The 13,239-nt window shown below is 47.7% G+C and overlaps 1 protein-coding gene across 1 annotated transcript; it reads left to right on the top strand.

Annotated features, from left to right (window-relative positions):
* The first annotated feature begins 599 nt into the window (after nucleotides 1–599).
* Nucleotides 600–12,866, top strand: LOC122098371 (keratin, type II cytoskeletal 73). Its single transcript, XM_042668765.1, has 9 exons — nucleotides 600–1,063; nucleotides 2,659–2,873; nucleotides 3,796–3,856; nucleotides 4,626–4,721; nucleotides 6,838–7,002; nucleotides 9,087–9,212; nucleotides 9,550–9,770; nucleotides 11,628–11,662; nucleotides 12,610–12,866. Exons 1-9 carry the CDS (start codon nucleotides 617–619, stop codon nucleotides 12,864–12,866), a joined length of 1,623 nt encoding a protein of 540 aa, XP_042524699.1. The 5' UTR covers nucleotides 600–616.
* The last annotated feature ends 373 nt before the right edge of the window (nucleotides 12,867–13,239 follow it).

Raw genomic sequence — 13,239 nt, forward strand, 5'->3', positions numbered from 1 at the left:
GCATAAAGCAGGAGTCGGGCAGCCAAAGGGCGGGACTAAGACTCCAGGTGGACTTCTCTTCAGTGAAGCTAGCTGACCATGAGAACTGTCTCCATCTACCCTGGGGAGCCAGGTCCTGGGATGTCTCCCTAACCACATGAAAGCAGCTTAGCTACGGTCCCCAGAGCAGCCTATCTGATGCCAGTATGGTTGGTGAGATTTCCCACAGATGATGCTGTCAATTAAAGGTCTCCTTACAGCACCCTCATAATCCCAGCCCCCTCATCACCACCCCCCTCCTCCGGGAAGGACAACTGGGGCTGTGACAAACTTCCCAGCCCAGATCTTTCTGAAGATACTGTGACTCGGCTAATGACCCCGTATTAATTAGATAAGACATCAATTACATGAGCAAAGACTGCCGAGCTAGCACTTTGGGGGTTTTCAAGTTATTTACCCAGTGTCTCTGATTTTGCTGGGGAGAAAATAATTTCTCGCTCCCAGGCAAACTAAACGTACAAATTAGAGCACTGGCTCTTTTCTGAACCGTATAAAGGACAAGGCCCAAATCATAGGCCAGTGAGCTGCTTCACAGCTAAGGGTTAGCATCTCAGCCGAGTTCTCTGGCCTGCTCAGCATGAGCCGCCAATTCACCTGCAAGTCTGGAGCAGCAGCCAACCGGGGCTTCAGCGGCTGCTCTGCGGTGCTCTCTGGAGGCAGCTCAGCCTCCTACCGGGCAGGAGGCAAAGGGTTCGGAGGGGGCTTCAGCAGTCGGAGCCTCTACAGCCTGGGGGGTGCACGGAACACCTCTTTCAATGGCCCCAGCAGCAGTGGCCGGGCAGGGGGCTATGGGTTTTGCCGGAATCGGGCCAGCGGCTTTGCTGGTAGTATGTTTGGCAGTGTGGCCATGGGGTCCTCGAGTCCATCCATGTGTCTACCTGGAGGTATCCACCAGGTGACTGTCAACAAGAGTCTCCTGGCCCCCCTCAATGTGGAGCTGGACCCTGAGATCCAGAAAGTTCGGGCACAGGAGCGGGAGCAGATCAAAGTGCTGAACAACAAGTTTGCTTCCTTCATTGACAAGGTGGGTATAGGGACAGCCATCCCTCCCCTCCCCCACATCTCCTTATCTGGAACAGAGGAAAGGGGGACACCTTCCAGGAGGGACACCGTGGGAACCCTAATGCTCCAGTGAGGCCTGAGATTGGCTGCAGGGGATTTGAGAGTATGCTTGAAGTTGGAATGATATCAGTGGGAAACCCTGGTGGTATGGGTTTTTATCTTGTGTCTAAATGAATACACAGGTGTCTGAGTATTTGAGCATTTGCAGTATTCCTGTCAAAAGACAAAAGTTCCTGTATGGACTTGCCTTAGTGAGAAAATTTCTAGACCCCTTACCAAACCTCTTAAGTGTTTCTTGGATTTTTTTTGCCACCTACCCCTTGGAATATGCTCTTTTGTCCATTTTCTTGTAACTATTTTGTTTGCCCTGGGCTACCTTGAACTTATGAAGTGGAGACTGGGGAAGTCATCTTCAGTTTAACCATGTCTGTCCGTTAAGCTCATTTCTTGCCTCATGGTAGTAATTGGAATATTAATAAATGATATTCTGTGATATCGCTGCATGAGCATTTCTTTATCTGTCACCCTGGAATCCGCTGGTTGGAACCAGCAGGACACTTTCTGACAATGTCCTGCATCACAGAGTTGAGGGATGGGGGTAGAAGGATACAAGGAACTAGAGAGCTTCATCTGGGAAGGAGGATGAAGAGTGGGCAGAGCTTCAGCCCCTGAGACTTTGAAGCCAGGCAGAGGAGGGGCCAGAGGCTGACAGGGACCTCTAGAACTCTAGGAGCCCAGGAGTGTGTGTTTTGATAAGTTCTTTAGGTAATGCTTGTGCACGATCAAGTTTGCAAACTATTGGAGGCTGACTTGTAGGAGAGTCTTAGGAAATAAAAACTTCCTGGGCTTAGGAAGTCAGTAAGGTGGGTGGTGAAGCATGAATAGTTTTCCAGACTGAGGTGGGCCATAGCAATCCCTTAGGAGAGGGAACACATGCAGGATGACAGGTCTTATGTGGGGATGGGTGCTTTCAAGCAAATGGAGAGAGGCTAGGTTGCCAGCTCTGAGCAGAGGGGCCCAAGAACAGGAAGGTCAGCACAGGCTGGCTTGTGTGTATCAGGACTTGTCTTCAAGAGGCAGCCCAAGATGAATACACACATTGGGCCTGGCAGGTGTGGTGTGGACAGGGAGGAAGCAAGTGTCTAGGTCTTGACAAACAGAGGAAAATGAAGATGCTGGAGCCCATCTTGATCTCAGAGGCTGCCTCCTGGGCAAGCACCTCTATTGAACAAAGGGTTCTAGGTTGGAAGGTGGCTTGCAAGAGTGGGAAATCCTCTTCTGCCAAGAGCCAATTGGATATTTATAATATTATGGTGTGGCTCATACAAGATTATGGACCTAGGCAGAGGCCTAAAAGCAGCCTAAGGGAAGCATTGCATGTCTGTCTTGTAATACACTAAATGACTTTGTAGGTCTCATACAGCCTGTGGGCTGGTCATCCTCTACTTGTGTCAAATAGGACAGAAGGAAACCTCCTATCTTTCTTTCCTTCTCCTTTTTCTTTTGAAACCATTGACTGGGGGTGATTTCTAGGTGGAGTGTTAATTTGGGTTCCAGGTGCGCTTCCTGGAGCAGCAGAATCAGGTGCTGGAGACCAAGTGGGAGCTGCTGCAGCAGCTGGACCTGAACAACTGCAGAAAGAGTCTGGAGCCCATTTATGAGGGCCATATCAGCAGCCTGCGGAAGCAGCTGGAGACCCTGTCTGGGGACCGGGTGAGGTTGGACTCGGAGCTGAGGAGCATGAGGGACGTGGTGGAGGATTACAAGAAGAGGTGAGTAGGGTCCTGGTGCCCAGCCTAAATTACCTTCTGGGGCTGTGCTTTCCCAGCAGGCACTGGGACATCTGCCTCTGAATTCGAGGAGAGCAACCTAGCTAAACTCACTTGCCAAGGCAAGTGAGTTCTGGACAACCAGGTGGCTAGACAGTGGACACAGCCAGCTTGGCATGCTTCCCCTTCTTCTCCCTACTAGAGAACCCCTGTGTGTGTATATCCCAGATTTCTGGTTCCTATGCTCACCTAATTTCAAGGAGACCCTGAGCAGGGCAGAAGGTGTTGGGTTCCCTGAGGTCCTGCACATTTGAGACATGCCCCTTCTTCTATAGGTCTTTGTAGCTCCTGCCTTGGGGATGATAGGGAGTCATTGGTAGGGGAATCAGGCATCAAGGCTTCCCAAGAAGCATGGATAAGGGTGTGTGTGTGGGGGCTGGCATGTTCCTGCTTTAGATGCTGATAGGGAGAAGAAGAACCAACTTAGTCTCCAGACGTCAGAGAAAATTCAGACCCACTTGTCATTAGCTGTGGACTGGGACCCTAGCCACAACTTGGCCAAGTAGTCTTAGTCAGTTTGGAGAGTTGCCAAGATGTAGAACAATATCCATGAAAAATATGTATTATGGGGAGACAAGCACTGGTGGCTCATGCCTATAATCCTAGCTACTCAGGAGGCTGAGGAGGAGTGTGTGGTTTGAAGCCAGCCCAGGCAGGAAAGTCCGTGAGACTCTTACCTCCCATTAACCACAAAAAAGCTGGAGGTGGAGGTGTGGCTCAAATGGTAGAGCATTAGCCTTGAGCACAGAAGCTCAGGGACAGTGTATAGGCCTTGAGTTCAAGACCAAGACCAGCATGCTCGTGCAACCCCCCCCCCCCCCCCCCCCCCCCGCCCCTGATCTTCTCACTGATGCTTTTCCCACAGGTACGAAGAGGAAATAAACAAGCGTACAACTGCAGAGAATGACTTTGTGGTGCTTAAGAAGGTGAGGTGGGGCTGGGAAGGTGCCTCAGTGGTAGAGCGCTTGCCTTGCATGCATGAGGCCCTGGGTTCAATTCCTCAGCACCACATAAGTAGAAAAAGCCAGAAGTGGCACTGTGGCTCAAGTGGTAGAGTGCTAGCCTTGAGCTGTAGAACTGAGGGACAACACCCAGGCCCAGAGTTCAAGCCCCAAGACTGACCTAAAAAAAAAAAAGAAGGTGAGGTGGGTTTCTGGCCTTGGGTCCCCAAGGGTGGGTACAGAGTAAGAGCAGAGGAGGGATTCAGGCTTGTCTTCCTCACGGAAGGGACTGGAGTAGGAGATGGAGATTTGCTGCCTGGGACATTTTGGACACTTGATGACTGTCCAGTGCCAATCTCTACATCAGTTTCTAACTTTTGTGTAAATGGAAACAGGACTCCAGCTGAGCTGTCAGTCCCCAGCTCCTGTCCTTGTGCCTAAGCACAGGATGCTCTCTGAGAGGGTAGGGATGTTCCTTCTACTCATTACTGGTAAATTGCCGTGGCTGTCATTGGCTCACTGACTGCTCAGTGACGTGGAGGAGCTGGCTCCTGTGCTAGGACTTTGGGAAAGAGACAGAAGGCCCAAGGATTTTGTCCAAGGTCTTGAGGTGAGTCCTAGCTGAAAGTTATGCTCCTGCCAGCGGGTCTTTATTCTCTGAGGCAGTTAGGTGCAGAGAGCTGGGATGTCATTGGGGAAGAGGCTTATCAGGGCTTAAAGAAAGATGGTGTCAGGTGTCTCTGGTTCTCCTTAGGATGTGGATGCAGCGTACATGAGCAAGGTGGAGCTTCAGGCCAAGGTGGATGCTTTGGATGGAGAAATCAAGTTCTTCAAGTGCCTGTATGAGGGGGTAAGGCTGCCTTGCACACTTCTGGCTCTGTCTTCCGTAAGGACAGATGTGAGATGAGTGGTCAGTTACCTTCAGGAAGCTTTTTTTTTTCCTTTTTTAAATTTTTATTTTATTTTTTTTTTTGTGAACATACTGTACAGAGGGGTTACAATTACATGGGCAGGATAATGCGTACATTTCTTTTTAAAATTTTTTTTCTTTTTAATTTTAATTTTTTTTTGTGTGTGAACACACTGTACAGAAGGGTTACAATTACATGGGCAGGATAATGCGTACATTTCTTATCAAGTATTGCAGCCTCCTCCTTTGTTTACCCTTCACATCCCTTCCCAGCCTCCCCCCCAACCCAATCCCCCCCCCCCACCAACGTTGTAAAGCTCGTTTTCGACATGACAACTTGTACTTTTCATTGTTGCAACAGGTCCACCTGTATCCTTAAACGACTTGTTTTTCCCCATCTCCTCCACAAGTTATACTGACATCAAATATAGTGAAAGCAGGGGTTATATACTGTGGGGGAGGGACATACAAAGCAACAAAGAGATAATCTTATAAATGCGTTAGAAACAAATGCATGAAAGAAAAAACATTAAAATACATATCTAAGGGTTCATTTTCCTAACATCACATTATCTGACCTTTCCCGCTTGACTCATACACATACTAGATACTGCAAATAAGGGAAACCATGGGACCTATGTTTCTTTGGGCCTTTTAAAAACCTTTTTTTTTTTTGTCAGTCCTGGGGCTTGAACTCAGGGCCTGGGCTCTGTCCCTGAGCTTCTTTTTCTCAAGGCTAACACACTACCACTTGAGTCACAGTGCCACGTGTGGCTTTTTCTGTGTATGTGGTGCTGAGGAATCGAACCCAGGGCTTCATGCATGCTAGGCAAGCACTCTACCACTAAGCCACCTTCCCAGCCCACCTTCAGGAAGCTTAAGAGCTCAGGATCTCCAGCATTTGGGGGCTTTGTGGATCAAAGACAGAAGGGCTCCTCTACCCTGGTGTTTATCAGTTCCTGTGCTACCTCTGATGTCCTGCTGTCACAACTTCCAGGACACCATGGTCCTTGAGGGAATCTCACTAACTTCAGCCAAGCATATTCTCATTCCTGATCATCTTTTTTTTTTTCTGCCGTTTGAGGCGTTTCCTGGGGTATTGGGCTAGAATCCCCAAGGGGATGGGGACTCTTCTTATTTTTTGTAGTTCATTTTTCTTTTTCCTTCCCTTCCTTCCTTCCTTCCTTCCTTCCTTCCTTCCTTCCTTCCTTCCTTCCTTCCTTCCTTCCTTCCTTCCTTCCTTCCTTCCTTCCTTTCTTTCTTTCTTTCTTTCTTTCTTTCTTTCTTTCTTTCTTTCTTTCTTTCTTTCTTTCCCTTCCTTCCTTTCCCTCCCTCTCTCTCTCTTTCTTTCTTCTTTCCCTTCCTTCCTTCCTTCCTTCCTCCCTTCATCCCTCCCTCCCTTTCCTCTGTCCCCCTCTTTCCTTCCTTCCTTCCTTCCTTCCTTCCTTCCTTCCTTCCTTCCTTCCTTCCTTCCTTCCTTCCTTCCTTCCTTCCTCCCTCCTTCCCTCCCTCCCTCCCTCTCCCCTCCCTCTCCCTCTCCCTCTCCCTCTCTCTCTCTCTTTCTCTCTCTACTACTCAAGCCACAGCTCCACTTCTGCCTTTTTGTTGGGTAATTGGAGGTAAGACTCTCATGGACTTTCTTGCTTGGGCTGGCTTTGAACCATGATTCTGAGATCTCAGCCTCCTGAGTAGCTAGGATTACAGGTGTGAGCCACCAGCACTTGGCTTTTTTTTTTTTAAAGCTCTTTTAGGAATATCTGGCTTCAAGCCTTCATGTTTAACCAAGCATACATGAGCTTTTGTGTCCTGAGAGTCCTTTGGGCAGTACAAGCCAGGTGCTTTCCCCCTACCTTCTCCACTCTGGCCCTGTCTCAGGTGACAGACATGGACTGTTTTATTCTTGGTGTGTCGATGTGGATTTGAAGCTTGGGCTCACAGGCTCAGCTAGCCTTTGGGGATTCAGCTCTCATGGCACCTGCTTAGGATGGTGTGGGGTCATGCTGATGGGTTGGGCTATCACCTTGGCACTTCCCTCATGCTACCTTGTCTCTTGCAGGAGATTGCTCAGATGCAGTCCCACATCAGTGATACATCCGTCATCCTGTCCATGGACAATAACCGGAACCTGGACCTGGACAGCATCATCACCGAGGTCCGTACCCAGTATGAGGACATTGCCCTGAAGAGCAAGGCTGAGGCAGAGACGCTGTACCAGACCAAGGTGAGGCTGCACAGCTGCCTTAGTCATGTGGGCAGGGACTGTGGTGCCATATTTGTTTAGTCCGTGTGACCCACCGTGGCCCACAGTTTGTTGGGAACCCAGCACTGTCCTGGGCACTAAGGGAAGCTCGAAAGAGGAAGACACAGCTTTGACCTTAGTCCTTCTGTGGTGGACATTGGAGGGTACACAACGCTGGGTGCAAATGAATGTGGTGTAAACAGAGTCCAGAGTTGGGACCTGGATCTATGGGAGTAGGTAAGTACTGATTTCCTAGAGACTGAGTTTGAGGGAGGGGAAATATGAATAGTTAGCACCTCATCTGTCTCATTCAGTAGAATAAATTAGGGCTCTGCTCAGTGTGCTTTGATATCAGGGAACTCCTATCTTTTCACTCAAGTCTAACCCCAAGGACAAAGCGGGTGTTCAAGTCCCTTAGATCTTAGATCTACCCAGGTGTGGGTAGGAGGCGACTCTTCAGGTAATTTGGTTTCTCAGATCAAGATGGAAACTTTTTAATTGTTCCTTGCTCTTACCAGGCTCTTTCCCTAGGGAAATCACTCCTGGGAGACTTTATCTCTTCTTCCACTTCTCCTTGTCAAGCTGGGATGGGGAGGTTTGGCCTTTGGGGAGAGGAGAGAGGGTCTCAGGGACTAGGAGACAATATAGACTTGAGGGATGGACACCAGACCCTTGTTCATTATTGTCATGAGCTAGGACTGGGAATGAACATGTGACCTCAGCCCCAGGTGGTCACCCCCACAATCTTTCCAGAAGAAAGGTCTGCATAGACATGACTCGTGGGCCACTGGCTGTTTGGGGTTATCTGTATGGACCTCTGCTTCTCTAGTGAGGGGTGGGTATGCACTAAGCAAAATGTCTAACTACAGTCATATGAAAGCTTACATTTTTCATAATTTTCCATTTAAAGAAACAGCCAAGGGCCTTTAGCTGACAAGTGGTGGAGCTGGATCTAAGTCTTAGGGGACTGACTGCTAGCTCCATGGTGCTTAGGCAGGAGATTAGGACCCAGTGTCAGGGGACAGGGCAGCATATTATCTATCTCCTGCTCACTGAAGGTCACTCTTATTGTGTGTTCCCATTAAGCCATGTTGTCTCTGTGGCCTATTCAATGGCAACACCAAAGGCAGGAAGAATCCAAAAGTAGTAAATGACCCAAGATTCATGGCTAGTTGTACTGGCTCCCACCAAACATACAAAATATGCCTCTGGGCCAAGCCCTCTCAACCCCCAGCCCAGCCCAGGCCTATAGCCTAGGATCCACTTAAGCTAAGAAGGAGAACATACAAATGGACAGCTAATTGACTCCCTTTTCTGTTCATTTGCTCATTCCTTCATTTATTTGTTCATTCATCAGACATATTGAGCACCAACAAGGCACTATGCCAGATCCTGGGAATTCTGAAATAAAAAAGATCAGATACCCATTCATTCTGAGTGTGATGAGGAAAGTACAGAAGGGTGACATCATGATACAGTGTGGTCTCATTGCATTATGGACTGGTGTATCCAGGGTAACAGAAACTGAATTGCCCCCAAGCATGAGATCAGAAAAGGCCTGAGGAAGTGGCTATGCCATGACAGAGTGGGAACTAGCTAGAGAAAAGGGAGAGGGAAGAGGCGTCCAGGTAGAGGAGGAAGCTTTTGCACACTCAAGAGATATGAATAGGACATATTTGGTGAAGCTGGGAGCCAAATAGATGATGGGCAGGGGCAATGAGAAAGGATTAGGTAGGAGTTTGACCTTGACCTTGAAGAACTACAGGGAAAGGAGGGCTGCCTCTGCAGATGGGTATTAATAAAGATTCAGTGTGGAGAATACAGGACGTCTAATAGTTCTTTTGGACAAATCAAACTCAGGAGATGGTTAAGCTTAACGCAAATAACTTCAGTGACAAGTGGTTTGAAATGGAGGCTTCTGTTAGCTTAGTGAGTATGGGGACTGCTTCTGACCTCTGCCAAGCTCTCCAGGCATGGTCTCTGTGCCAGGCGGGGTTCACCTAGCTCTAAGTCACATCTCTGCTTTGGCTCCGCCCCCCCTTCTCTCTCCCCTCCCTCCACCCCAGTTCCAGGAGCTGCAGCTGGCAGCTGGCCGGCATGGGGATGACCTCAAACACACTAGGAATGAGATCTCAGAGCTGAGTCGGCTCATCCAGAGGCTGCGCTCGGAGATTGAGAGCGTGAAGAAACAGGTGAGGGACTGGGGTTCCCGAATCTCTCCTAAGGGCGGGGTAGGCTGCTCAGAAACCCTCTGTGCCAGCTCCCTCTCTTTGCTCCTCATCTCAGAACCCCTTTCACCTGCCTTTTACTCTCACTTGAAGTAGGATTTGATTATAGGGTCTTTTAAAAAAGCCACAGGATTCAGAATGATATGCTTCCCAGGAGTTTCCCTTGTCCCACATGTGGCTGGGTTTCTGCTTTAGAAAGTAAGGCAGGAGGGAGGAGGGTCCAGTCATCTAGTGTACTTGGAGGAAGCGAGGTCCAGGCACTGTAGAGCCCAGGGGATGATGAACCCTCCCTGCTCCACAGTGCTCCAACCTGGAGACAGCCATCACGGATGCAGAGCAGCGGGGTGACTGTGCCCTCAAAGATGCCCGGACCAAGCTGGATGAGCTGGAAAACCGCCTCCAGCAGAGCAAGGAGGAACTGGCCCGAATGCTGCGTGAGCACCAGGAGCTCATGAGTGTGAAGCTGGCCCTGGACATCGAGATCGCCACCTACCGCAAGCTGCTGGAGGGCGAGGAGTGCAGGCGAGTGGGTGGAGGGGCTGAGAGAGCCATTGTCATCTTCCCCTCTGCCTCAGTTTCCCAGCATGCATGGTGCAGACAGCTGGGAGGGCTGAGGATGCTTTTCAGTTTGCCCACATACATAGCCTGGAACAGCATCCAGTCAGGTAATGTGAAAGCAACGTCCTTTAGAGTTCAGAGGGAGTCTCAGCAAGCCGCAGGCACTTGCAAATGCCTCCCATTAACAAAGAGACAGTGGGATCCCAAGCCCAGAAGTCTCTCAGAAGACTGTAATAGCAGTTCTTCCCCAGATTAAATGATTTCATTTTCATTTTTTTTGTAGCGCTACCTCTTCCCCTTACTTGGTTAAGTATGTTAGTTTTCCTACTTATCCATGATGATATACAAGTTTAAAATATAATTTTATTGTTATTATTAAGGTGTTGTATAGAGGGGTTGCCATTTTCATAAGTCAGGTAAAGAATACAATTCTTTTTAGACAATGCCACCCTTTCTTTTACTCTTCTTCACAACTTCCTTTTAAGAAAAATATACTTACCTTATAAAAGGTTGGATCAGTTCAAAATACCCCATATATAGTATATCATATGTAAAATTTTATATGTTATATAGGATATATGATATATAACTATAATTATATATAATTTAGTTTTATTTTTATAATTTATTATTATTGTTATTATTGTCATACTAGGCTTTGAACTCAGAGCTTCATGCTTGCTAGGCAGGGACTTTATTACTTGAGCCATACCCGCAGTCTCCAAAATATAAATCTTGGACAATGTAAGATGCTTATGGCAATAGTTGGAAGGCTAGCACACAAGGACTAATACACAAAACCCACAGCACAGAGTGGAGAATTTCAGAAAGCTGCATAGCTAGCTCCTTAGTAGCAACTCTGATCCTAATATTTCCATTCATCTATTAATTCAAGCAGTAGCCTCTCAGCAGTAAAGCAATGGGCTCATGAGAAATCCATAGGAATGGTGTTGGTGTAGGGACCCCAGGGTCCCCAGTCCTACATCTCTTTTTAAAAAAAAATTAATACTTTTTTTTATTGTGAAAATACTGTACAGAGGGGTTACTGTTATATGAACAAGGTAATGAGTACATTTCTTATCAAGCATTGTTGTCTCCTCCTCCTTTGTTTTTCCCCTACCATCCCTTCCCTCCCACCTCCACAACTACACTCTCCCCTGATCCCCCCTAAATTGTAAAGTTCATTTTTTCAACATAGTGTCTTGTACATCTCATTGTTACAATAGGTCCACCTGTATCCTTATTTAAACATTTTGTTTTTTCCCTCCCCCTCCCAAATTATACTGACATCAAATACAGTGAAAACAAAATGTGGTACATATATAAACAATGGAATTTTATGCCTCCATTAGAAGAATGACATCGCCCCATTTGTTAGGAAATGGAAAGACTTGGAAAAATTATATTAAGTGAAATAAGCCAGGCCCAAAGAATCATAGTTTCCCTTATTTGCAATAACTAGTATATGTCTGGGACAAGCAGAAAAGGTCAAAAGCTATGTACATATGACCAGATAAGATGAAGTTAAGTGAAATGAACCCCAAGATTGGGACGCAAGTGGTTTTTTTCTTTCTTGCTATTGTTTCTAACGTATTTATAAGATACCATGTTGTTTTTTGTTGCTTTATATGTTCCTCCCCTACAGTATAACCCCAGTCCTCACAACTCTGAAGTGGAAAATGGGTGAGGGAAAGAGATGCCGGAGGCAGGGGGGAGAGTTAATGTTTCTGGCGCCCAGGTCCTCAAGGCCTATGTAGATATGGCAGATGATGTCTGGGATTCATGTAATGGGGATCTTCTCTGTTTTCTCTCTGTGTGCAGGATGTCTGGAGAATATACCAACTCTGTGAGCATTTGTGAGTATTTCACATCTGTGAGGGCATATGTTTAGGCAATCAACAAACACGAAGTGAGTTAATGTCAATTATCAGGACCACCGTGGCACAGTCTGAGCTCTGTTCCCTGTCCCACCTCCAACTGCCATTTGGAATTGCTTCTTTCCTAGCAGAGCCAGCTCCCAGCTACAGGGTAGCACAGCACATTTCCTGCCCTGCCTACCTCAGCTTTCCTCCTGGAGGAAACAGTGATTCCAGAGAACCAGCTGCCTCCTCCCACAGTGGAGACTTATGGAAAAGAAGACACTGTGCAAATCAGTTGTAATCTGCCCCTGTCCCCTCCTAAGCTAGGGTCCAGTCCTGATTCCTTAATTTAAGCCATTAGGAAGTTCACTTAAAAGAAGCATCTTAGCAATGTATTCTAAGGTTAAGTGCTAGAACTTGGCTTATTGGCTATCTCTGTCCTTTGAAAAGAAGTCCCTGCTACTCTTGTTCACTTCAAGGACAAGCAAGGGGCCAGGCACTGGTAGCTTATGCCTGTAATCCTAGCTACTTAGGAGGCTGAGATCTTAGGATCATCATTTGATGCCAGCCTGGGGAAGGAATATCTGTGAGACTTTGTCTTCAATTAACCAGTAAAAGGCTGGAAGTGGATCTGTGGCTCAAGTGGTAGAGTGCAAGCCTTGAGTGAAAAAGTTAAGGCACAGTGCCGGGTCCCAGAGGTCAAGCTCCAGAAGTAGAGGGGGAAAATAGAATGAGCAGGGAACCATGTGGCATCTGGACTGTTTGTCCTGGAGTTTGAATGGCTTGAGAATTGAATATACATCATTAAACCCAAGTTCACGGTCAGTGGAAGAGTTTGCTTAGGAGGGAGATATTTGAGCTAGTTGGGGTCAAGGTTGGAGGGAACTTGGGGCCTCCTTTAGCTTGAGAGACACACTGATTCCTCCCCTTTCCCTTCTTCACAGCGGTCATCAGCAGCTCCACAGCTGGGACAGCAGGGGCAGGAACCGGCTTTGGGTTCAATGGTACTGGCACCTATGGCTACCGGTCCAGCTCTGTTGGTGGGGGCTATAGCATGCTCTCTGGGGGCTGTGTCACTGGCACTGGGAACTGCAGCTCCTGTGGGGAGCCCAAGACTAGGCTTGGAAGTGCAAGCGAATTCAAGGATGCTCCAGGGAAGAACTTGGTCCTGGGCTCACCTACCAAGAAAGCCACAAGATAGAGTGACAGCCTCATTCTCCAGCATCTACTCTGCCTGGGTTTCTTCTCTAGGAAGTTCATTTGTCCCATTTGCCATCCTGTCCTTCCTTTCATTAGCTCCAATATTGCTTCCTCCTCTTTGGTCTCTCATCTTAGTCTTTCTTAAACAGAATGCAGGATTCTAGGAGTGGAGTCATCTTGCCACTCTTCTATCACAAATACAGAGACCTCTTAACCCAACCTCCCCTTCCTGGTGAGGAGCCGGGCCTTTCTCTGACTGCATGTCCTCTTGCAGGGGAAGGTTTGCTCTAAGATGATCCCAATCCTCTTGCTACCCTTCACACCCTGGCCGGGTGCTCCTTGGGTATACAAGGCTTCAGATGTATTGATGAATA

Source organism: Dipodomys spectabilis, unplaced genomic scaffold (assembly GCF_019054845.1).
Source record: "Dipodomys spectabilis isolate Male_0828 unplaced genomic scaffold, ASM1905484v1 ptg000477l, whole genome shotgun sequence".
NCBI lineage: Eukaryota > Metazoa > Chordata > Mammalia > Rodentia > Heteromyidae > Dipodomys > Dipodomys spectabilis.

Excerpts from the sequence above, each read along its gene's own strand:
- LOC122098371 (XM_042668765.1), top strand. The coding sequence starts at position 617 with ATGAGCCGCCAATTCACCTGCAAGTCTGGAGCAGCAGCCAACCGGGGC. Across the intron at positions 7,003-9,086 it reads AGACGCTGTACCAGACCAAG|TTCCAGGAGCTGCAGCTGGC; the intron begins GTGAGGCTGCAC and ends CCTCCACCCCAG. Across the intron at positions 9,213-9,549 it reads TTGAGAGCGTGAAGAAACAG|TGCTCCAACCTGGAGACAGC; the intron begins GTGAGGGACTGG and ends CCTGCTCCACAG.